General features: G+C 38.1%; 2 protein-coding genes across 4 annotated transcripts; both read right to left on the reverse strand.

Annotated features, from left to right (window-relative positions):
- Positions 1 to 9: 9 nt before the first annotated feature.
- On the reverse strand, positions 10 to 11,374 carry LOC124460511. Its single transcript, XM_047011455.1, has 3 exons — positions 10,945 to 11,374; positions 8,373 to 8,438; positions 10 to 64 (listed from the first exon to the last, which is right to left on the reverse strand). The coding sequence occupies exons 1-3, from the start codon at positions 11,232 to 11,234 to the stop codon at positions 10 to 12; spliced, it is 411 nt and encodes a 136-aa protein (XP_046867411.1). The 5' UTR covers positions 11,235 to 11,374.
- A 4,585-nt stretch (positions 11,375 to 15,959) lies between these two features.
- Positions 15,960 to 26,278, reverse strand: LOC6641229 (centrosomal protein of 164 kDa). 3 transcript variants are annotated; one of them, XM_023175324.2, is made up of 4 exons: positions 26,156 to 26,278; positions 25,100 to 25,632; positions 20,270 to 20,381; positions 15,960 to 20,192 (listed from the first exon to the last, which is right to left on the reverse strand). In XM_023175324.2, the coding sequence occupies exons 2-4, from the start codon at positions 25,320 to 25,322 to the stop codon at positions 16,343 to 16,345; spliced, it is 4,185 nt and encodes a 1,394-aa protein (XP_023031092.1). In that variant the 5' UTR covers positions 25,323 to 25,632; positions 26,156 to 26,278; the 3' UTR covers positions 15,960 to 16,342. The 3 variants fall into 3 exon arrangements, 2 of the variants coding, with proteins under 2 accessions (XP_023031092.1, XP_046867237.1); XM_047011281.1 differs by lacking the exons at positions 25,100 to 25,632; positions 26,156 to 26,278 and adding an exon at positions 20,764 to 20,948; XR_006954358.1 differs by lacking the exons at positions 15,960 to 20,192; positions 20,270 to 20,381; positions 25,100 to 25,632; positions 26,156 to 26,278 and adding exons at positions 20,511 to 20,695; positions 20,764 to 20,831.
- Between the last annotated feature and the right edge of the window lie 29 nt (positions 26,279 to 26,307).

The following is a 26,307-nucleotide window of genomic DNA, read 5'->3' on the forward strand; positions in this document are numbered from 1 at the left end:
CTTTTTATATCACACTTTAATCATCAGCATCACTAAGTTAAGTATCTTCACCTCCCACAGGGCACTGAAATGGGCACGAGATAATGTTGAAGCTATTTTTACACACACACACACACACACACACACACACACACACACACTCAAGTAATGGATAATGAATGCATTTTGAGTGAGAAGAAAGAGTGAGATAAAGAGAGTCAACAGATAATTCCATGATGAACTTAAGATTCATTCCTATTTAGCACCAACTGACGTATACGTAATATTTAGTAATTCAGTTTTAATCAAAACTCTTTTGAGTTTAGTTTTCAAACCAAAGGGTGAAGAGAGAAAGAGAGAGTTAAAAGATCATGGAATTAACCCAACTCATTCATCTAGATTCATTCTCTTTACCTTTACGTATACGTAATATTCTGTAAATCAATTCTGCAAAAATCGAAACTTATTTGGGCAGATATCTCTTTATTTTCAGAATATAGAAGTTTTTATACCCTTGCAAAAAGGGTATTTTAATTTTGGTCAGAAGTGTGCAACGCATAGAAGGAAGCATCTCCGACCATATAAAGTATATATATTCTTGATCAGCATGACGAGACGAGTTCAAATGGCCATGTCCGTCCGTCCGTCCGTCTGGATCAACGCAAACTCCTCCTAGACTGTTAGAGCTACAGAGTTGAAATTGCATGTGGGCTTGTATATACTGCAGGCGTTGTATATCTCGGATTCAGCCGAATCGGACCACTATATAATATAGCTCCCATACAAATGGCAAAGTCACGAACAGTGACTTTTCTTAATAACTTCGTTATTTTCTGAGCTATTGTCGTGAAATTTAATACTGGTGAGTTAATTACACATTTAAACGACTATGCCAAATTTGATCAAGATCGGGTGACTATATCATATAGCTCCCATAGGAACGATCGGTGGAAAACAGTGACTTTGATCAAAATCTTCGTTCATTCCTATGCTAAGATTGTAGGCCGTTCTTTCGGAAATATTAGCCCTTTTAGCTCAAACGTTTTTCCACTTTGATGGCTATAGGTAAGGAAAAAGTTACCAAAAAAGTTGCAAGGCTATACAAACTTTGACGCGGTCGAAGTTAGCCCCGGCCCTCTGGTTTAATATAGAATTTTAGCCAATCTATTGTTCTCTTCTCTAAGTGGAGAATCGCTTCATCTGTTTATTCGTTTGGAATGGGCAAATAGAGAAAAGGGTGAAGAGTGCGGGCCATAACCATTTTGGCGGTTACCATTTTGAGTGAGTGAATTCACTTCTCAATGTCATTTAACGTGAAGTTGGCGCTGAGCTTCAACAAAGTTCAACAAAATAAATATGGCACTTCATCTGCACGAACGAGAGAGATGATCGACTAAGGAATACTCTACTTGAAAGCACATATCTCTACATTCCAATCAATCGGCATAGACCAGTTTGAATTGGTTTATTTTCTATTTTAAATTCACCCTGAAGACAGTGTAAAATGAGATCTTGACTTTTTGGCCAACAGCTGATTCTCCGCATAAATGACTGACAGCTTCCTCTTGCTCTTGCTCTTGCTCTTCCTCTCCCCTGTTGACATTGGCCCCTTATGGGCTTTATGGCCCAAATGGCTCTCTCTCTCTCTCGCTCTTACTCACTCTCTGCTGCTTACTTTGTTAGGTGATTTTACCGCCCGTTGGGCCTGTTGGTATTAGAAATTGTTGCTAGTCGCTGCCGTTGCCTGCTCTGCCTCTCTGTCTCTCTCTACCTTTGGCTTTGTCAATTGTTTTTGCTATTTCTTTGCTTTTTAATTTTTTTGCATTTATTTTTGGCCACGACACACACACACACACAGTCAACGGCAACAGCAACAGCAACAACAACGGCAAAATCCGCCAACAATTTCCGTCACTTATGCTTTATGATGTCACTTGGATCTCTGCACCTCCCTCCCGGGTGCCCCCACCAATTGGCCAAATCGGCAAACTGTTTGCCGCCGATTGCCGTTACTTTTTGGTTACTGTTACTGTTGTTGTTGTTGTTTTGTCACTTTTATTTTGCTGTTAACGTTTAACCAACTAACTTGTGGCAATTTATAAACATTAACACAAATAGCTTTTATTTGTTGATAAATTTTGTTGTATTTTTCCTCTTGTTTTTCTTTTTTTGCTTTTGCTGTGGTGTGTTGTTTTTTTTTACAGATTGCGAACACACACACACTCACATACACATGTATAAAGCACACAAACAAAAAACCAAAACCAAAAAAAAAAAAATAATAATAATAATACAACGAAACGTAAAAAGAAACAGAAGAAACTGAAATGCGTGGAAAATGTGAAAGCTCGCGCAGTGCTCCGCTGCCGCCCGTTCGCGTTGTCGTTCGCTTTCGCACTGAATTTTGATATTGAAGCAACGTTGCGGCCCCAACGACCTGGCTGGGTAGGGGGTAGGGGGTAGGGGGCAGGGGCAGAGGCGTTAGCGGCAAACCCTCCACAGCTGAGAATCGAGCACTTCTTCAAAAAATGAATGGCAAGTGGTTAGACAGGGGGGGAGGGATAAGCGGTTTAGCAGCCAAAGAGGGGAAGTGAAATGCGGTATCGCTCTTATCGAAATGTTTTTGTTCTTCTCTCTCTCTCTATGTCTGTCTCTTTCTGCTAGCTTGACTAGCCTTAATGGCATTTTGTAGCTGGGCATCTGTGACAGGTTAATGATTATAACTGAAATTGCCAGTTGGTTTCATCTTTCTTTATTTCGATACCCTTTCTAAATATAAAAGACTATATAAGTAGTCATTATCTCTCTCGTCTGTGAGAACTAAAAACAATGACAAACAATCTTATGATAGAACTAACTTACTTCAAGAGTCCCTTAAAAGAAATATTAGAATTGGCTATGGCCAATATTCAAGTTCCATTATAGATCAGCATGGAAGTACGACTGATTCCCCTTTGGTAAAAGAAAATCTGATCTAATGATATGAAATATGGCCAATCAGAGTCGAATATACTTATGGAACAGCCCATGGAAAAGGTCCAAATAACCCAAACGATCCCTTTTTGGTAAAAGTAAACCATAAAATTAAAAAAAATATTTGCACTCATTTTTAATCTTGACTCATTTACAGCTTGATGAAGTAGTTTTGTATAAATTCTGTAATGAAAGTAATGAGTTTTCCATACTATTACCTAGGGATCACTCTTTCATAAGTATATCTACATACATACAGGGTGATCCATTTCGAATATCATGAGGCAGAGAACGTGTCAATATATTGCAATGATTCAAACATTTGTTTAAAAAGTTGGTCTATGATACTCATATCAATAATGAAATATCAAAGAAGCTAACACCGGCTATGCCGAAGTTTATATACCCTTGCAGTCCTTGGTAATAATAATTTTACATGTTCAAAATTTGTTTTCTGCAACTCAATTCATCAATATACAAACAACAATTACTCTCTATTTTACAATTTGTTTTTCTTCTTCCCTTATTCCCAAAGCAAAGCAACGCACGCATACACATACAGTTCATGTAGCGTTGCGTCTGTGTGTGTTATATTTATCCGATCACATTCAAATTTTGGGATCTGGGGTTTTATATCCAATATTATCACATATGTAAATTTCATAGCATACTCCGATTTTTATGAAAATGTTTCTTCTAGTTCTTCTAGAGCTATATGATATAGTGGTCCGATCCTTATGAAGTTCATACTTTATTTTTCCCGGGTAATAAAAAACCCCAAAACAAAATTTCAGACCGATAGCTCTTAAGACAGCTGAGTAAAACGCATACGCACAGACGGACGGACAGACGGACATGGCTATATGAACTCAGCTTCTCATGCTGATCAAGAATATATATACTTTATGGGGTCGGAAACGTCTCCTTCTGTGCGTTACAAACATCTGACCAATTTTATAATACCCTCTGCAAGGGTATAATGATCTTGACTCTATTCATGTGAAATATTATGAGAAAAAACAGAGTATTTATTTAAATATTTACTTATAAAGTTGGTCTATGACATATAATAAGGATTGCAATGAAGTAGAAAACATAGATCATGAGGCAAACCAATGGCTTAAGATATTTTTATGATTTAAACATTTATTTCAAAGCTTAGTTTATTAAACTTTCTGAGGATTGAAATGAAGTAGCAACAATGATCTTGGTTCCAAACATATCAAGAGGCAAAATATATATATGAATCAAACATTTATGCCACTTATTGAGGCTTGAAATGAAGTAGCAGCTGCCCTCATCATGCCAAATGATCTTAATTCTTCGAAGTAATTCAAGACTTGAATGATATTTGATTTCAAAAAGACGTGCCACAATCTTGGCAGACTAAAAGGCAGTGGAAGTCAAAGTCAAAGACCTTGATTTTGTGAATGGATCACCCTGTAAGTTTCATGAAAACGATAGCTCGATCAGTGAATAATATCCAAAAATATGTATATAAATCTTAGCATAATTAATAAATTCTAGCATTCGATAAATAAAAATAAATTGGATAAGCTGATTAAACATAAAGTGAATACAAAAAAAAAAAAAAAACACACTCCCTCAACGTGTTTTCTTTTCCTTTCAGCACTTTTTTGCTAACCGATTTCGATTTCGACTGACCGCAAAAAAGAAAAAGTATTGTTAATATATTTGTATATATTTTTGTATAAAACCTCGTATGACTTTTATGTAGTTTGTTAGCTTTTGGCTTTCTTTTGCAATTTTGCAGAAATAACCGTGGCAGAGTCAGGGCCTGGCAAAGCCGCCGCCGCCGCCCCACAGAAAAAACCGCAAAATAAATAAATTTCTGTCTTTTTTTTTTCGTTTTGTTGTTTTGTATTATAAACTGCTCGTAATGCTATCAAAGAAAATAAAAAAGCCAGTTGACCAAGTGACCAACGAATCCAATCAACCAAATAACTTACAAACCACCCAATCGACTTAATCATTTATTTACATGGAAATACATGACGAAAGGGTTTCGAAAGTCAGAGACTAGATCCCTTAGAGGGTTAAGTTAAATATGTTTCTTTTCTAAACCCTTGGCCACGTCCATGGCCAACAATTAGGCAACATTAGCTCAACTTTTACCATATTAAATACTCTTTTGATAAAAACCCATAGATAACTTATCCACACGCCCCATTTTATGTGTGTGTAGTTGTTGCTTTTGTTATTGCCAATACTCCCCCTAAAACTGGTCCGCGGGGGGGTTAGGGGGACTGACGAGGGGAACTGACAGTGTCAGCAAATGTCGATGACAATTTTGTCCTCGCCATCAAGTTCAACTTGAGGTGGGGTTAAATGCAATAAAAATACAAATAAAAATAACCCACACAGCAACAGTAAAGCGTTTGAAAACAATTTTTCATTTAAATTTGATCTAATATTCAAGTTGTTGTTGTGGTCTCTTGACGCCAAGGGGGCGTCTCCCTCCCTAAAACGAGGGAAATTTGAGAAGATTTTCATGAACAACATTTAGAAAAAGTGTATTTAGTAAGGCTTTCATTGCTGTCAAGTCATTTCTTAAACACACCTTTTCTATATCAACGAAATTTAACTTTTTTGCCCATCTGGGCCCTATCATTTTGTCGTATGACTAACATATGCAGGTGCTTGGGCTCAGCCATGATAACCACCAGCAGCAGCAGCAGCAGTAGTAACCAAATTATGATATACAACAACTACAACAATAAATATGTATGTGCTACGACATCACACCATATGTATATACATACATACATTGTACATACTCCTACACATAATTCATAAAAATTAATTTATACTTGAGACTCGGGCAAAGCAGTATGACAAACGAGCTCTGCCAGACGGGACAGTTCTACTAATCTTTGTCCACATGTATGTAGATACGTATACACACTCATAAATACATGTACACACATATCGTACTTTATATATGTATGTATGCACATACAAAGTTTGTTGTTTGTCTGACAATATCAATAGGCTCAAATCGGAAGTATTAATGAAGAAGCAAAAAAAAAAAACAGAAATAAAGTGCTGATTGATTGAAATGACAGAAAGAAATCAGCATACATACATATATTTTCAGGGATGCAGACGCATAATGTTGAGAAGAATATATTAACACGATCCCATTAGGATGTTGATGTAAAGTCCATCTCCATAAGATATTCAAAGAAACTAAAACTAAAGTCAAAATCTTAACCAAATCAACTCTTAATACTCATAGAGCCTATAGAAAATTTGTTGTGCGAGGCTTGTTCTCGCTTTGATTGGAGTAAGCAAATGATGCTTCAGGAGATGTTTATAAAATTGTGAATGGTTATGAATCATGGCTCGATCGTGAGCCAAAGCCAACAAAAGTTGTGCCAACAAGAAGGGAATGGTCATTGGTTTTCTCTGGAGAATGGCTCATTTAGCCACTGTGTCACTAGAGATACTTGGAGAAACTTATGAGTGGTAAACGACCCTTCAATTCGAAGGATCTTTGGAGAAAGACTTAAAGCTAACGACCAAAGACGAATCATTCTCGATCAAGATAATGCGAAGTCTCTCACAACTCGGCAAAGAGGTGAACTTTTAGGCTGTGAAAATATCGAATTGGAAACTTTCCTGTCTTACAATCCTAACTTGAGTTGTTTTTTAAACCCTCACATCAAAATAAAATTACAAGATCAACGTTTTTAGAGCCCCAAAAAATCAATTGAAGAGTTCAAAATTCATGTTTTTCAGGTGAGAAATGGCAAAAACTGATGTGACAAATGGCCTAAACGAAAGCAAAAGTTTATTGAACATCAGCGAAAAAATATTGAAAGACAATACAAATATATTCATTTTAATAATTCATTTCATATTCATTTTATGAACTAATTTTCTCATATGCTATTCCCGAAATATATTTACTTTTTGATTTTTGAGTTCGTATTTAAGGCATATATTAAAGGTTTTCGCTCATTTTTCCTTGCCATATTATATTATCACCCATCAAACTGTATAACTATGTATATAAAAATTTCTCAGCTGAAAAGCAATCGCTATAACTCTGTAAAGAATTATAGAACGAATTATAGAAATTTAAGAACATTGTACTATCAAAGAGCAATTAAGCAAATAATGAATTGAATTGAATTGAATTTTTGAATCAATTTTGAAGCCTCCTCCGACTTACCAATGATCAAGAATGAATTATGAGTGAAATGATACTGTCTGTGTGCAAATAAACAACAATTTTCACAGAATGATTATCATGTTGTGTTTAGTGATTAAATATTGGCAACTATTTAACTATGATAATAACTCTTGCATTCTCAATGACCACACAGAAATTGTTGTGACAGATCGCTTTTAATGCGCAGCTAAATATTTAGACAATTTATAAACAACAATACCACCATAAATATATATATATAGAAGCATTTGGTCTATATGTATGTGTCCTCAATTATAATCTCAAATACATATATAAAAGCGAATAAAAGTGAAAAAAAAACCATTTCGCAGCCTCCCATGATGATGATGATGATGATCATCATCAATGGGTAAGCTTTAGTGTGCTATCAGTCACGACGGCGACAATGACGATGACGATGACAAAAGAACATCCATCTATCTATATGTTATATAGTATATAACATTTTGCGGGCACTAAATTGAAATCAAATGCTCCAGAAATGGGGTCATTCTGTGTGCAAGTGTGTGTTAATGAGGTAAACACTCTACACACACACACACACAGGTATTCTATACTCGTTGAGTAGTCAGAGAAATCTTTTTTGAATAGCATTTTGTGGTAAGAAGTACACATTACATTTCGTATTGCAAGCAAAACGAAGGAAAGCGTATTAAAAGAACAAAAGAACGAAAAAGTAAAGAGCAGACCAGAGAAGAACAAGGTTCACATTGGTCATGATGATATTTAAATACCCTTATCAATTGTATCCCACATGGCGGATGGGTAATGATTTTTCTCTTTCTTTTTAGTTTTTAAAAATAAAATTTGTATGCTCAAAAATGATTGTTTATTAAGGGTAATTTTTGTCCTTTAGTTTTATTCTTAGGTGATGATAGGCGGATCTCGCGCTGCCCCTTAAAGTATGTAATTGTTTTATTTCCAACAAATTTAGAACTTAAAAATTGTCTATAAGCAATGCTGGTCTAGAGAAATATTTTGTATCGAGAGGCTATTTAAAAATTGTTTGATATATATTTTAAAAAAGAGAATTCTCGTACTGCTTATAGCATACTTTAGGGAGCAAAGTTCCCTCACAAAATTTCCAAAACTATAAGAAAAATGTTTTGATTTTAAATGATTCTCTATGAAAATTGAATATTGTGAATGGCTTCCCATTTTAAGCCCTTGAAGGTGCGAGGAGTGAAGAGGGGCAACTCACCTGGAATGTTTCCTTTTGCCATTGTCATGGTCACTAAACGAACCAGTTGTGGCTAGTTGAGTTAATCTGCAATATGAGACATTTTAAATGAATGAAAAATCAAATACGCAAACGTAAAAACAGAAAAAACAAACAAAATATATAATTCTCAATTATACAACACGCTCTTTGGAAAAAGGTTACACACATGTATGTATGTATGTATGTGTGTGTGTATGTAACCAAGTCCCCCCCCTCTTTACCTTGATTTTGTATTTGCACAAAGATTTTTGCCAAATTTACGCAATAATTTTACATGCTGATGCTTTTGATAAAAGTTTTCCAAACACTTTTTGCACTTTTTGTGAATTTTGGTTTGATTTTATGGAAGCACTTTTTTACAAGTAATTCAATCTTATTTGTTGTTGTTGTTTTTGTTTTTTGTTTTTTTTTTCACCCGCCTCACAGACGATGTCTTTGGGAAGACCAAAACACACAAAAATTTGTCGACTACAGCGAATTGTTTAAACAAATACACATAAAAACAAAAACAGAGCACACACTTTTACTTGCACATATGTGTGTATATGTATGTATGTATATGTTGAGAGCAAGAAGAAGAAGCATTAAATTAACACCGGACGAAAGAAGAAGCCCAAGGAGAAAAAAACGACACGCGCTCAAATTGTATGCCCAACAGCGACTGCTCTGCCTCTGCCTTATGGCCAGTGCCTTTGCCTTTGCCTTTGCCTGTGCCTTTGCCTGTGCCTATGCCGTTCCCTATGCCATTGCCTGATTATGACATTTTCATTTTGCTCCCGTTCTCAGTATTCTCAGTGTTCTCTGTGTTCTGGTTCTCCCTTCTGTTTCGTTTGCTCACATTCTCGTTCTCTTTTCGCCGTGACAGACTCAATGCCGGTATTTGTTAATATGCAGCGCTGTCAGAGACTCACACAGCTGATTGCGAAAAGGTGCTGGCGGGGGTAAGGAGACCAAGCAATGTGCAAGCAACCCCCAAAATGAGCAAAACACACACACACGAACACACGAACACACAGACTACAGCTCTTCTGTATACATACAAATGAAGCAAGCATTCGTACATAGCCATTAACAATTTGCATCAGGGATATGAAAATTAGTATTGTATGGCACTTTATATACCCTGTATTCTAATTTGTGTAACTAGGTCTGTGAAATGAATGAGCTTTATCCCCTTAAGTATGCAATAAAAGATTCTAGAACTCGCTTTTTGTAATAAATGCCAAATACACAAATATTCTTTTACAAATAGATTACATTTATAGCATACTTTAGGGAGTCTTAGCCATCTTAATATGGGTCAATTCTCTTTTATCTTTTATGTATAGCTTAGGCGGTTCTAGGGCTATGAAATGAGGCCCCACAAGGTATGCAATAGGCTGTCCAAGAATTTGTTTTTTGTAACATATCAAGAAATTTGGAAATTAATTGTGAATAAAAAATAATCCTCGAAGCAAGCATCCTTTATAAACCGTTTTTAAGCCACAAGGCAATACGAAAGGTTAAATAAATAAATAAATTGCTTGTCTATATAGATTTGCATATAAAGTTTTTCCATTTCACAGCCCCAGATCCGACTATGCCCTCTTCCCCCTTTGTAATTGCTATAAACAAACTGATTATCAAAACTAAATTACTCGCATTTGCTTTTGCTTAATGGGCAACGAAATCACCCACCAGAAACGGTCAGGTAGGAGTAGGTAGTGCAGAGGGGGAGGGGCGGCCAGGGGAAGTCAACCACCCTCACTCAAAAGATGTGTGTGCCCAGAGCTCAAAGCTACCCACACGAACACACACACACACATACGAATGATGGAGATGCTTTCTCTTTGGCTTGCCGGCGCATTCTCTTGCCCAGCCAGAGAGTACAATGAGATGAAGAGAGCACGCGAGAGCGGAATCAGCTGCGCATGCACACAAAAACAATGCAAATATCTGCAGCATTAGGGTGGACAAAAAAAAAAACATATATGGATAATATTAAAAACAAAATTCTTTACGGGGGCTTCTAAGTTTAGCATTTGTAACTAACTCAGAAGAAGTTTCAACTAGTATTCGCCATAGAGACATTTAAGCATATGTATCTATGAAAGTTTCCAGCCTAATGAGAGCTTTCTCTTGCAGAGAGCGTAGATGGTAAGCCGATGAGCGGAAGGTAATCTCGGCCCAAAAACCGAAGGTCAAACTTGTATGTATGTATGTATGTATGTACCCCCCTCTGCTGACTGCTGCCCGCTACTCACCGCCCACCGTCTTACGCCATGTGCATCTAATCACAATCACATGGATTGCACATTTAATTTGTTTATCGAAGAAAACAGTAAAAATAAACTGATATGAAACAAAAGGCATTGCAATAAATTAATTGGCAAACGAATTCACTGAGTATAAATCACCAATTTAACGTCACGCTATGCGCCCCCCAAAAAAAGAAATAAATTTTTGGGTGAATTTACTTAACAATATTACATTAACATGACCTTGCCATGATTGGCCAAAAGGCACTCGAACGTGGCAAAGGGCAAAACACTGAGGGAAACTTTCAGCTTACCTCTCCTCACTGGTGCTAAGGCCCACCGAAGCGGTGGTCACTTTGATGGTCTGTCGTATCAAAGAGCCCAAGACACTGCGGGTCTGGTGGGTGGGTCGACGACTTGGATCTGTGTTGCAGCGGGGACGAAAGAGCTCATTGAGATGCGCAGAACGATTGGCCGGAGGTCGCTTGCGCAAAGGTCCTGGCGATCCTGCTGCTCCGTCTTGTGGTGGTGTCAACGAATTGGCCCGCTCACGTCGGCTTGGACTCTGCGGACTATGCGAACGCTTAGACAACCGCTTATACATGTCGACACTCGTCAGTCGGCTTCTCGTGCTTTTTGGTCTCTATCGATAAAACACTGCGAAGGGACGACACCGACAGAACCAGAATCAGAACCGCACTGTGTGCTGCTAACTGTCAGCATCGATGGGTCGTCGGTTGTCTGCCAAAATGCACAACAACTGAATGGCACACGGCATTTCTATTTTGTTGACAAAATTGAATTAAATACTTGGCATAAAAATAAAAAACAAACAAACAAATAAACAAACTAGCAAGCAGAGGCAAACGACAATAGAAAACTGAAACAAAAAAGAAGAAGAGCCAAACAAGTCAAGGCGAAACTTTCCACATATACATATGTAGGTATGTATATACCTTATATACCTATCTAACCAAACGCCTACCCTAAGGCTAAGCAATTGCAATGACTATTGCAAAAGTTGTTTAGCTTTTCAGTCACTAACCTTCCATAACCCTTTGCAATTAGCCAGGTATTGGGTTAGGCAGTTGGAAAAAAGGCAAAAAACAGAGATATCCAAAACTCATAGACTCATAGACTTTTAAATCATTCGTAAAACACATTGAATAATATTCAAAATTAACATGTAAATAGAAAATAACGACTGAATTCTGTGAATATGGAATATTGGTTAAATGGAACAACTTGGTCAAATTGGTTAAGGGCTACACCAAAACCTGTTCAAGGCCAAGAAAATGCTGCAAAATTGAGCGAGATCTTTATGAATGCATTTTGGAGTTTATTCAAATGGATTTTAGACAATTTCAGTGGCTATATCGATATGGAGAATCTGGAGTTATACAATATTTAGAAATAAAAGACAATTTATTGTTTTTGGATTAATTGGTAATTTTCTTAGTTGTTTTTTTTTTTTATTTATTTTTTGTTGTTAATTTTGTGCTAATTATCATTCAGTTTATATTGGATTTGTTGTATTTGTTGAAAAGTTTTCATCATTTGTTCATCGTTCATAAACATTCATTTAAACGTAATCACTCTCGCTCTCTCTGTCTCTGTCTTTCGTCTTCCGTCTCGTTTGCTCGACTTTGTAAGGCTATTCCAAAAACTCGGTATTTGTTTTGAATTTGTCAATATCATTTATAATAATAATATATAATATAGTATGTATATAATATAAACATTTTCTTCACATTGATATTCGCATAATAAATACTTTTGTTTTTGTTTTTTCATTTTGTTTTGTTTCTTTGCCAAAAAACATAAACTATAGATCTCATCGATTGGGCCGATGTTTTCTATATACCCTTGCCAAGATCTTTTGCCGTTTAGTCAACTGACTGTTGGAATGTCTGACAAGGATATATAGAGAGATTTGTTCTTTATTTGTACTCAACTAAAGTCCAACAACAATTTTGCATAATACATACATACATATATGTAAGTATATATGTATATGTGGTATTGTATGAATAACCTTCTGAATCCTTTTTTTTCACACTCTCTCTCTCTCTCTCATTCTGATTTGGGCCGCGTCTCTTTTAATAAATTGTTTAATTAATTTGATTGATTTAAAATTGCTAACAGTATGCAAACTATGAATTAGATTAGTTATATATAGTTGTATATATATATATTTATAGATTTCGAGTGCATTTCATATAATCTTGCAGTGCACGTACATGAACAGAATTGAATTTGAATTATAAGTATATATTTGTATGTATGTATGTATATATGTAAATACTCGTATATCGTTATGTGTTTTTGTTTTTATTATGGTTAGTATGTATGTATTTGTGTGTGTGTGTGTGTGTGTGTGTTTTGTATAATTAGCAAAAAGAATTTATTTGGATTACAACAAATTGAAATTTGGTGATTCTTTTGGGTTTTGTGTTGCCTGCTTTTAGGCTTCTATCACATAAAGAGAGACACACTTAACGAATTGACAGAGTTTTGTTGTAATGTAAGAAGAACTGGGCGGGGGGGAGGTGCTAGAGAAAGGGGGGGGGGGAGAAGAAAACTGAATGATGAGGTGTTTGTTTGTTTGTTTGTTTGTTTTTGTTTTCTGGTATTATTATTTACACTACTACATACAACTTTAGCTATGGCTCACGAATTTACAACCCAAGCTTTCATACGGCTAAAGTCAATATCACATTACATAAGTATATATCTATATATATATATATCCTTCATAGTCGGAGGCGTTCTAAATACCATATATGTATATGTATGTGCTGCTGTTGTATCTACACATATATATTTAGATAAAAGGCAAAACGAAAAAAAAAAATAACAGAACCAACTCCTATAAATTGTATTCTACATATATATTCCATATTTGTTTATCCGAGGGGGCACAACTGTCAGTTAATAGATTCAGACTTAACCTTCTACAATAAATATATATATATATATATGTATGTATGTATATAGAGAGAGGGAAATGTGTGCGTCTATGCATGTGTATGTGTGTGTGTGTGTGTAAATAAACTTATACATATACACAAAATTATTGTGCATTTTAGGTTAGGTTGCTTTTGTTTTCTTCTTGTTTTTTTTTTTGTTGCTCAGGAACTAAAAGTGTTATACATACATTATACAAATATCTGTTATACGTATGCTGGTACTTCTACAATTAGAAAAAAACTGTTAAAAAAGTACAATACATATATATATATTAACCATAGGGCTACATATAAACATTGTGTGTATTTTATTTTTTGAATTTTATTTGTTTGAATATCTGTGATATTAGTTAAGTAACATCTGCTAAAATTCTCATATCTTTATATCATATAGTTAATGTTATTATGTCTGTGTGTTTGTGTGTGTGTGTGTGTGCGTGTACAGGGTGTCCCTTGTGAGTGTCCCACATCATATCGATCAAAGAGTCAAACAATTCAGTTTCAATATCATTTATTCTTGGACCTTCAATAATTAGGTACTATTTCGAACCACATCCTCTCCTTATGGCACACCCTGTTACTTCAAAAAAAACAACAAAAAAAAACATCAAATTACATATTCACACGATTTTCCGTTCATCAATACAAAGTTTTTTCCTGACTTTTTCCTTAATTGTGCTCAAGACTGATAATGAGAAAAAAAAAACAAACACTAATGATTAGCTACAGTTGATTGCACATAAGTATATGTATATATATATATATATATTCATATGTCTAGAAGACAAGTCTATGCTCTGAGTTTTGGTCATTTAGACAAACCAATTTTCCCAATCGATCGAAATTAATGAAAATTTGATTGATATGTAAGGCTAGAATCTTATTACCAATCATTTAGACATACTGAAGTTTAAAATCAATTTTTGAATTGATTTTGTCCCACTGTCCCACTTTGTCTAACTAAAGTCACAAGTCAAAGGAAAGATATCACTCACATTTAAATGGGCTATAAAATGAAAAAGAAATTTACTCCCTAAAGTATGCAAAGTGTTGGCTTTTCGAACGATTTATGAGAAAACTTTTGAGAAATTTAATTCTGCTACAAAGTTAACAGGGAAAATCGAAGAAATTTGAAGTTTTGGAATATTCTGTGGATACAAAAAAAAAAACATCAAATTTGAAGTAAGAATAATGCATCCTTTTTCATCCTATTGCATACTTTTGGGAGCAAATTTCCCCTAGGTTCCCCCTTGATGATGCCAACACATATATGTAGTTATTCCTAAAATTCCTAATCGTTTACGAATTAAAAGTTGTTTTTCTTAGAAGCTTTTCAAATTCTTTATAAAGTTGGTTTGGGTTATTAGTCTCTTCTTTCTTTTTCTTCAAGAAATTTGCATAATCAAATAGGAAAAAAATGGTTTGCTATATTACTCATACGACACGTTGTGCCAGCTTAATGAAGGCTAACATGGCGTATGAGTAATGTTTTGCCCACAAATTATATAAATATACATACATATATATGTTATGATGTGCGTTTGTTATCGATCTGTATATATATATATATAAGTATTTTGGCTAACATATATATAAATATATATACATATATATTGAAATTGGATTTATGATTTTGACTTAACAATTTTTCTTAAATTTTTATTTTCCAAATTTTAAGTTCAATATTGAATTTTTAGAATCGAAAAAGGTTTCTTACTGTTTTATTTTTGTTTTACTAATCTTTTTTTATTTAGTGTATAAAGCTTTTCCAATCAATCGTCCTGTTTTCTCCTCCTGTTGTCAATTTGTTGCTCAAAATATTTGCTCGATTTCAAATATTTGCCACAATTGAACAACTTTCTTTCTGGCTTTCTTTTAACCTTTTAACCTTGTCGCTTTCTCCCTGCGTCTCTATACTTGTTTTGTTCGCTTAGATTTATTATATTAATTAACTATAACATTTGGATTAACTCTTAGTTAATTTACGTAGTTAAATTTCGAAAATGTTTTTCAAGGAGTTCTCATTTGATTGACGTTTCGATGATCTTTTCATGTCCATCTTTGGTGATTGTTTCATTATGTTTTTCATTTTAATACTAAGCAAAACTTTAACAAAGCTAAAAAAAAATTAAGGTACAATTAGAATAATATGCGCTAAACAGAAAGGGGATAGGGGGAGTTGAAGAATGATTGTTTGCAACAAAAGGCATATAGATGGAGGCGAGTATTGAAATCATAATCATAATAAATATCATTATATAAGCTATATATACATATATATGTATAGACATCTAAGCAAATGCAACCAAAATGAAACACGAGAAACACTTAAAAACTGTTAAGGAAAATGCATAATAAAATATAATTTCATAAAATTCACCAAAATTTTTTGGTTGCATTAACTAAACATACAAATACATATAAATATATACATGCGTGTGTGTGTGTGTGTGTGAGTGTGTTTGTGAGTGTTTCTAATAACTAATTTGTTTAAATTGTTTTACAAATTATCGACGGAAACGGATATAAACAAACAATTATGACCATGGAACTGGAGGGAGTGGGGGTGAGTGGGGGGCGGGGCGGCAAAGGGGACTTATGGACTCTCGTAACGATTGTCATCGAGCATGATTGATTGATTCGATCGATGTCGATTGAGTTATCCATGGTCATGGAAATGGCATAACAATAAACTGACTAGAAAAAAGTTTGATCCTGATTTTGATCCTGATTCTGATCGTCTTTACAGATTGGTCTGTGCTGCTCCAGGTTGTGTGGTCGTTAGATTGCCGCCAGCAGGTGGGGCAGCGGCATTGGAGGCTCCAGTGCCGGTGATGGGCGTGGCATGGCCATGCATGCCCATGCCAGTGAGCAGTTCATGCTCGGTCTTCGCCTGACGCAGCCAATTGCGCAAGTCCCGTGTCCGCTCCACCAGACTCGTGGTGTAGTTGACAGCCCGTGGACTCTGGGAGACGATGGTGTTGGCCGCCAATATGGCTCCGCCCATGGAGCTATGCATGCGACCAGCTGCCAATTGGCGATATGTCTCCAAGCGATCAGCCAGCGTGGGTATAGACTGGGGGGCATGGACTTGCACCTGCATGGTACCGGTGACACTTCCCATGCTATGGCTGGAGCTGCTCGACTGAAGGGGCAAGGGGTTTGGCGACATTGCTCCTCCTCCTACGCCCAGTCCCACTACTCCTCCTCCTCCTCCTGTGGATGATGCCGACTGCTGGCTAAGCATGTGCGACCAACTCAACTCATTGGGCGAGATAAGAGCCAAGGGCTGCATCTGGGCCTGATGCTGGCTCTGCTGCTTCTGGCCAAGAATGTCGAGAATCTCACGAATCTCGGCATTGAGAATCTCTAGATTCTGTATACACTCATTCGACTCCTGCTGAAAGTATTCCTTGCGCTTATTGAGATCGGCACCGCTGGCGAAATCGGTGCTGCTGAAGCCGGAACTCGAATGCGAGGATAGGTCACTCAATGTGGTGGCATCGTCCTTGGGCTCCAGCTCAAAGCTGGGCTTCTCCTTCTCATAGATACGCAAGAGACTCTGCTCCAAGTGCCGCAATCGTATGACCTTCTCGCCCAAGAGAGCGCGTGTGCGATGCAAGTTCACCTCCATTTCGGTCAGCTCCTTCTCCTCCTGAATGAGTTGGTCCAGCGAGTGTCGGGGCGAGAGGGTGGTGCTCTTATGTCGCTGCTTAATCTCGCGCTGGCGTGCCCTGAAGTTGGTGCGCTGTGTCCGCAACGACTCCTTGGCCCGGCGCACCGAATCGCGCTCCAAGTGGATGCGATGCTTGAAGAACTCCAATTCAGAGCCCACACCGACCACAGCGGCATGCTCATTCGATATATCCGTGAAGGGATAGCGCAGATGGTACGTTGTGTCCAGGGTGTGTTCCGGGAACTGATCTTCCAGATCCTCTAGCTTCTGCAATTGATGGCGCAGATTCTCGACGGGAGTGCATGGCCGTTCCAGCTTGTAATTGTTGTCCGAGTTGAGGCGCGACGTGGAGGCCGATTTGGTGCGTGAGAAGAGCTTCTTGCGTGGTCCGCCACTTAGGCCCAAGCCCAGGCCAAGACCCAAACCCTTGGTGGCGTTGCTATTATTGTTATTCTCTTGATTCCTGGCTGCCTCCGAATCGGAATTGCCATTGTCGCTGAGCACCGCAATGCATCCTCCGCCAGCGCCTCCTGCCCCGGTGGCCTCTCTCCCGGGAGTGGGCAAATAACGCCCTTTGCTATAATTATTCGATATGGTTGTATCCGACTGGCTAATCGATGTATTCGTGTCATCCTGCAGCTGCAGATGTTTGATATATTTACTGGTAATGCTCGGCTTATGGCTAAGATGAGTTTTCGGCGGCACTGGCGGCTTCACCTTGGCCACTGTTCCACCGCACGCCTGCTCCGAATAGCTAAGCGAACGATTCTCACTATTCCCAATCGACGGCTTATTTGATATGGAGCGCTCCGTCTCCGATCCGGTTGTCGTATTCGTGTTGTTCGTATGCGTGTGATGCTGCTGCAGGGCCTGAGCCTCGCGTCTGCGGTTGCGCCGCTCCAGCGACAGCTTTACGTCCGTCTTGAGCCGCACATACTTCTCCTTGAGGCAACGATACTTGTCCTCGAGCAAACGCTTCTCGCAACGCACCTTCTCGTAGAGACGTTCCTCGCCGTTTTCACGCAGACGCTGCTTCTCCAGCTCCAGCTCGTGGGCCAATTTGTCGCGCATCTGGGAAAGTTTCGCGGCGTGCTCGCGCCGCAGAATCTCCTCCTCACTGTGCAGATCGCGTTCGAGTTCTTGCAGGATCTCCGCATGATTGCTCTGCAGGGTGGCCATGCGGGCCTTGTGCTCACTGACCACCTGACCGCGTTTGGTTTGCAGCTGCTGCTCCAATTGCTCGCGATACTCCTCGAGCTGGAGGTCAAAGGCTTCTTCCAGCTGATGTTGATGCGACGTCAGGCGGAGATCGTATTCGTGCCGCAAACTCTTCAGTTTCGCCTCATGCTCACGTTTCAGAGCCTCCATATCCTGCTGCAGCTGAGCCTCAGTTAGGTCTGAGCCGCCACCAGAGCTGCCACTCGGATCCTTATGCTTAAGGAGACCAACCAGTTTGCTGGCCATCTTTAGGGAACGCATGCCGAGCTTATCGGAGGCCGCCTGGGCCGATTTGCGCTGCAATTGCTCCAACTCGTGGCTATGTTTGCGTCCCAGCTCGTCCAGATCGAAGGGATTGTTGCCAGTTGCCTGGAGAGAGTCCTGATCCGATTTATTGATGATAAAGCTACGAACCGAACTGCCCTTGGAATCGGAATCGGTGTCCTCGTAGAGAGGCTTCACGGCATTCGTCTCCTTGAGTTTGTCCAGATAGCTGCTAGCCACAGCGGCCGCTGGACCAGCAGCTCCTCCTCCTCCTCCTCCTCCTCCTGCACTTTGCTCAAAGTCACCATTTTGGGACTTCATCATCTGAATTGTCTGAGATTTGGGCACACTGATGACCCGAATGGGTTTCGATGCATCGCTTATGAAGGGATTCAGACTGCACATGACCTCCATGGCATCAGGATCGACCACGTCCACCTCATCCCAGACATCATCATCGTCCTCATCATCGTCCACATCATCTTCACGCTCGGCAGCCTCCTCCTCCTCCTCCTCCTCCTCCTCCTCGTCCTCGTCTTCATCGTCATCCGAGTTAATGGACAACTCCGGACTCTGCGTCAACTTGCGTGAACTATCATCCTCTGGAGAGCTGCGCAAACGTTGCGTCTCCTCCAAATTAAAGCGTACACTCTTCTTGTCCTCTCCCTCAGCCTGCAGGGGCTGCTGTTCATCCCGCTCCAAGCGTCGCCTCATATCCGTTAGGCTCGAGTCACGCAGAATGCCCTTGACACCACCTTGAGCTAGAGCATTGGATCCACTTGTATCCGTTGGGGTCTGCTCCAGCTGCCGTCGTGATTTCAGGAACATGGCTCCCGTGCCGGACAGCTGGAAAGCTCCGCCCTTTCGTTGCAATTGCTGATGATCATTAGAGGACTGTGACTGCGACTCTCCACTCGCCTGTTGCTGCTGCTGCTGCTGTTTCGGGGTGGCAAATTTCATGGACAGACTGATTTGGGCATTTGTCTTGGCCACCTCGAAACGTGTATTCTTGACAGGTTGAAATATGGGTCCAAAGCTTTTGCTGCGCGACTCGAGAAAGCGGCTAACGCCACCACTGAAACCACTTGGACCCGGAAATGTTGCCGTTGCCATTGTCACCGATTGATTGGCCATTGCAACGCCCTGGCCCGATCCCTGACCCTGTCCCTGTCCCTGGCTGCTTCCATTGTTCAAAGGCGAACTCATATCGTCGAGCAATTCATCGGTGCCCTGCATGCTACGTATGCCCGAATCCAACTGCGATACATCATCCGAATTATCAATTATGGGCGTGGCTGCACTTCCACCACCGGCAGCGACCTTTTGTCGCGTCTGCTCGACCAGATCCCTGTAGACAGCATCCAAGGGATGATCCCACTGCGACTGTTTCGTGCGTGTATTGTGATAGTAATGGCCGCTCTTCTCCTCCGAGTAACTATCGAGACCGGAAACGGAAACGGAAAAAATATATGTAAGTCAGGCAAAATGACAACAAAGTCAAAGGGCACTTACCAAATTTTCCACTCCGTAGGCAAAGCGGCCATCAGACCCTCTTTGGCTAGATAAAGTAAATGCGGTTCCTTGCCAGCTTCGATACCAATCAGAGCTGCATACTCGTTGATCTCTGCAAAGGGAACACAACACAGATTAAACTCATCTGCTCTTTAGACCAACTAGCCAGGAACTCCTCCAGATTTTCAACTATTAACATCTAAACCTAAAGGATCTAACACTAATGCAAAGCACATCCAAGTTTATCTTTATATAATACATATATATTTAAATCATATACACAACTTAGCAATTTGAACATCTGTTGTTTTGGGTCCACATATTAACGAATCACATGATAAATGATATAAGTGAATGCCAAAATGTGAATAAAAACCGTCGGATCCATAAAAAAACTATGTATCCCCATAAAAAAGTCCAGCCATTCTAGATTCGGAAAATGTTTCCATTGTCTTCTTGATAAAAATTGCATTCAATAACCATTTTCAGCTCACCTTTTGTTGGATTTCGAATACACTCAATGCTCTCATTCGGCAATATGATATTGGAAAAATGATTGCCACCGTTTTGCCAGCCACTAAACATAAAAGCGAGTAATCGAAACAAAAGAACAGGCATTGTGTCACCGACTAAAAAGAACTGACAGCAATTCCTAGGCATATGCGTTTAAAAATAAATCACACAAATCACACTTTAAACATATATATCTAGGGCATTAAGTGTCAAATCGAAATTTTCAGAGGTAAACTATCTAGCATAAAGTATGTCTTAAACTTTGATTAAATTGACTTACTTGGAATTTGCCTTTATCAGTGATTAAATAAAAGAAAGGTTAAAAAACATCCACAAATTGGGTGGAAGAACATGTAGAATTTATTAGATTTGCCATGGAAAAGTAGAGTACTCTCATGAACGGATCCAAGAATGGACTCTTAAAGGTCTGGATAACTCCCGAAATGCTAGTGTTTTGAATAATTTTTTAACTTTCAGCACAGCTAGCGAGTTTTCGAAGTGCAATTTTGACAAATTGCAAAACTATTACAATTACTGAACCAAAAATTTCGATTTGTTGATTAGACTCTTTCCGAAATTGTTTTCTAAGTCCATCCATGTCTATTCTTCTATATATGTATATAAGGTTAGAAAACGATATGAAGATTCTATTGAAGAGGATACGATATTTAATGGAAGTCTTTTAAACCAGAGGGCCGGGACTAACTTCGACCGCGTCAAAGTTTGTATACCCTTGCAACTTTTTTGGTAACTCTTTCCTTACCTATAGCCATCAAAATGGAAAAAGGTTTAAGCTAAAAAGGCTAATGTTTGCGAAAGAACGGCCAACAATCTTAGCATGGGAAATAACGAAGATATTGATGAAAGTCACTGTTTTCCACCGATCGTTCCTATGGGAGCTATATGATATAGTAACCCGATCCTTATCAAATTTGGTACAGTCATTAATAGAGATATTAAACTAACAAATGTTTAATTTGAAAGCAATCGCGTCAAAAGTAACGAAGTTATTGACAAAAGTCACTGTTTTCGAAAGATCGTTCCTATGGGAGCTATATGATATAGTCACCCGATCTTGATCAAATTTGGCATAGTCGTTTATATGTATAATAAACTCACCAATATTAAATTTCATGACAATAGCTCAGAAAATAACGAAGTTATTGAGAAAAGTCACTGTTCGTGACTTTGCCATTTGTATGGGAGCTATGTGATATAGTGATCCGATCCGGCTGAATCCGAGATATACAACGCCTGCAGTATATACAAGCCAGCATGCAAAATTTCGTGCTGATCAAGAATATATATACTTTATATGGTCGGAGATGCTTCCTTCTATGCGTTGCACACTTCTGACCAAAATTAATATACCCTTTTTGCAAGGGTATAAAAACTTCTGAACGAGGTACAGAAGTAAAGAATAATTAAATAATCTATGTCATAAAGAAGATTCTCTGATCTATAGAAGAAGAATACGATATACGAAAAAGATATTCGATGAAGAAGAATACGATATAATGACAAATTTAAACTGAGTTTTGTAAGTGATAATGCTTTTTCAATTCAAAGTTAGATTGAAATGTTAGTCACATTATTTAATCATTATCTTTTCAAGCGAGGACAAAAACGCCAAGGAACAGCAAAATTTTCGAAGAAACATTTATTTCATGAAGCTCTTAAAAAGTAAATTTTTTGAGTATTTGAAAAATTCGCGTTGGAATAATGTTTTACAATCTGCTTTAAAATCTCGAGAACTAATTTTATTCCAATTTTCACAAAAAATTGTAATGATTTCGGATCGAAATTCATTTCTTCAAATATCCAAGTGCTTAATGTTATTTTCAAATATCCTAAATTTGACTTGTTGAAATCTGTTAGAAATTGGCAAAATACAATCTGACAAAAAAGGCAGGTTATCCTTACGAATCGTTTTTGACCAATTTTCATTTTCTGTTCCAAGTTTCACATCGTAAAGTGATCTTTTAATTTGCATAATGATGGGGTCATTAGGTTTAGGTTTTTGGCCTAATCCGGCACTAAGTGAGGAAGAAAAGCTTTTTAGTTTTGAATATAAAATGTCCTGGATAGTCTGGATAACAAACTTATTAGATATGTAAGAATACTCATGCATATCTGTTAACTTGGCTAATAAAAAGCTGGATATGAAAAGTGTGTCATGCTGGAGCAGAGGGGGGGTGCAATGCACATGAAGTAGATCTCAAAAGAGATTCCCACAAAACGCACTAACCTGAGATGAATGCAAGTGAAAGGATTTGAAAGGAATTCTAAGAACCAATTTTACTTTCAATAAAGACTTTCATTTTTTTGCAGCCAGTCCTAGAATCCGCTTGGCTGCTGATGATGAGATGAAGGCACAAGAGGATGTTGTGTGCTTATGAATTCCATTTGGCTTTGTAAATATAAACATGGCCATAGAAAAGCTGCCAGTTAACTGAATGGCATGCGAAAGACCAGGCAACCACAACAACAACAACAACAACTTGGCCTGCATTTGCATTGAGCCTATTGATTTTAGCTGGTGTGGATAAGAAACCAAAAAAAACCACCACACAAACACACTCACACACACGCACACACTCTGAGTATGGCATGACGGGAATCTTGGTTAAAAAAAACCAACAGAAACCACGACATGAACGACAACAATTAACCCAACTTGAAGGGTTGTTGGCCAAATTCACTTGGCCAGGCTATTGCGCGTGTTTGCTTGCAGGGTAGTTCGACTCCTCGACCTTTTGTATCAAATGGTAGCCATAGAGAATACATATATTTCATATATATACCTCCAAGTAACACTTGTCACCAGTCCCAAAAAAAAAAAAAACACCTGCTCTTTTTTGTACATTAATATTGCAAGAAGAAGGCAACAAATTGTTAGCCAAAAAAAATTCATTAAATATTCCAATCCATTTTGATGCAACCAACCACCACTAGGTATATCAATTATTTAGTCATGGTCTTCGATGAACATTTGTCAATGCATTGAATGGACTGGAGGATTTGGATTTCCTCTAAGCTTACAATTGGATGGAACTACATATCTTAATTTCAGTCTTTTAACAAAGAAGAATCCTTTTGAAGCTTGGGATCTTCTGAGATGTTTGTCCTAATTGCAAATATTTCCAAGTTTAAGTGCTTAAAAACCTAATGACACTTGGTATTTACATACAGTCAGCAAAAAAAGTTTAAGTAAACTGCTTAAATTTATATTATTTCTATTAGTACCCTTTCCATAATGGGAAAATTATTAAATTATGATTAGTTTATATTTAGAGCACTTATTTATTGACCAAGGGAGTGAAAAAGAACTGTCTTCCTTTTTTTATTTTCTTTTTATGCACCAAAAACCAAAACAAATGACGAAAAGCATGCCAAAATTTGGGTTTTTTTTTTATTTTGTATGTTAAAATGGATTGACCTCAAGAGTTTTATGTTGCCAAATATTAAATAAATTATATCTAAGCACATTCATTTTCATTTGATTTCATTTACTTTTATTTTAGCCACTATTTCATCAAATTTTGTCAAAAAACGTTCGTTTACTTAAAATTTTTTTTCCTGAGTGTACTCTGTTTCTTATAGCCAGAGTCAGTTTGGGGTCAGTTTCAAAAATTAGTTTAGGAAATTAACTTATCAAAAGTATTTAAGTTTTTTTTACAAATTCCTCACTCTGCAAGGATATATGAACTTTAGCTTATTTGATTTTGTTTTCTAAATTTTCTCACCGTTTACAGAAATATTTGTCGATGTATCGAATGGATTTTCTATAGGATTTCAGTCAGTTCGTAGCTTGTGATCTATTTCAAACTTAATGGACAAATATTCGTTAAAGTCTGCAAGGACATATGAGATTTTTGGCAAAGTGGAAGTTAAGTTAGCTAAGTTAACCAAATACTGTAAAAGACTCTTATGAGACATCCAAATAAATAAGAACTTTTGTCATTTTTATATGGAACTTAATTCTAAATCAATATCATATTTGCCAAAGATAAAAAATGGTTTATGGCTATGGGTCAAAGGGTCAAAGGAAGGAAGTATGCAAAATCGATGAGTGCTAAAACATTAATCTCACAGTTAGACGAAAATTCTATATTTAGCTGATACAAATTTCAATCTGGACCTGTTGCCACCTACATATTACCTTTATATATATGTATATATTTTGGCCCATTATTGATTTTTTTTTTTTTTGAATTTAGAGTTTGTAATTGGTGTAGGAGAAGGAGTTGCCACGCCTTCTCACGTGGGAATGTATGTGTGTGTGTAGAAAACAACAATATGGTAACAGGAACTCACCCTCTGATGATGGCAGACAGGCATCATCGAAGACCTCCTCACAGATGACGGAAGTCGATGGCGATGTGTAGCCCAAGCGTTTTGCTTGTGTTGCCGTTGTCATCGTTTTGGTGTGGGCCAATGTGGTTGTTGTTGTTGTTGGTGTCGTTGCCGGTGTTGTGGCCAATGATAGGGATGGCGTTGCCGAGGAGCCACTTGTACTTGGGCTGCTTGTGGCTGCCATTATCTCTTAATGCATCACAGATTTTATATATGTATATATATTTATCTATGAATAGAATGAAGCAATGATGATGGTTCAACTGCTTCGGCTGCTGCTGCTGCTGCTGCTGCTACTGCTTCATCTTCTTCTTCTTCTTCTTTTGTTGCATAAATCCTCCTGAGCATCCTTCTATATATCCATAGATGTGCGGCGGACTGCCGGGGGGTGGAGGTTATGGTTTCTTATTTTTTTTTTTGGTTTTTTTTGTCAAACAGCAGCAGCAACTAACGACGCCAACGAGTATCAAATGTCGACTGGCTTCTGGCCTGACCTAAAAACCGAGAGCAGAAAAAATGAAATTGAAGGAAGCCAGTTGAAGGAAGAAGAAGAAGAACAAGAAAAGGAAGAAATCGTTGCACGAGTTGCATTTGGTTAGAGAGAGAAAGAGAGAGGGAGTGATAGTGATAGTGGTAAGGGGGCGAGGTGTCGGGGTGAAGGGCGTTCGTTGCGATGCGTTGCGTTGGTCGTTAGCCGTTGGTTGGCAACAGGAAGGATATAGACATGGAGTTTTATTTGCAGTCTGCGCAGCCTGAATAACGGCGCTCGCCCACACACACACACACACACCCGCACGCACGCACACACACGCAACAATGTTTCTATATATACTTATAGATTTTACAGGACTTTTCAATTAAAATTTTGCTCAACTTTTTCTCTAATGTTACAGTTTCTTGGCTTAGTTTATACTTAACACACACACACACGCATACACACTCACAGTCACTAATTAATAATCAACACTTTAATTCAGTTTCTACTATAAATTGATTTTTCACTTGAACTTTCAGGACCTTTCAATTACAGTTGCCAGCGTTGACAAGCAGTTGGCAGTCCTTGGCGAAATTCGTAGAATTATCCTTTTTTAGCTTTCCTAGGTGTAACCAAAAACGAGATATAAAAGTTATGAGCCGAAAAGAAGGCAGCAGCAATGAGGAATTTTATA

Source organism: Drosophila willistoni (assembly GCF_018902025.1).
Source record: "Drosophila willistoni isolate 14030-0811.24 chromosome XL unlocalized genomic scaffold, UCI_dwil_1.1 Seg141, whole genome shotgun sequence".
NCBI classification, from domain to species: domain Eukaryota; kingdom Metazoa; phylum Arthropoda; class Insecta; order Diptera; family Drosophilidae; genus Drosophila; species Drosophila willistoni.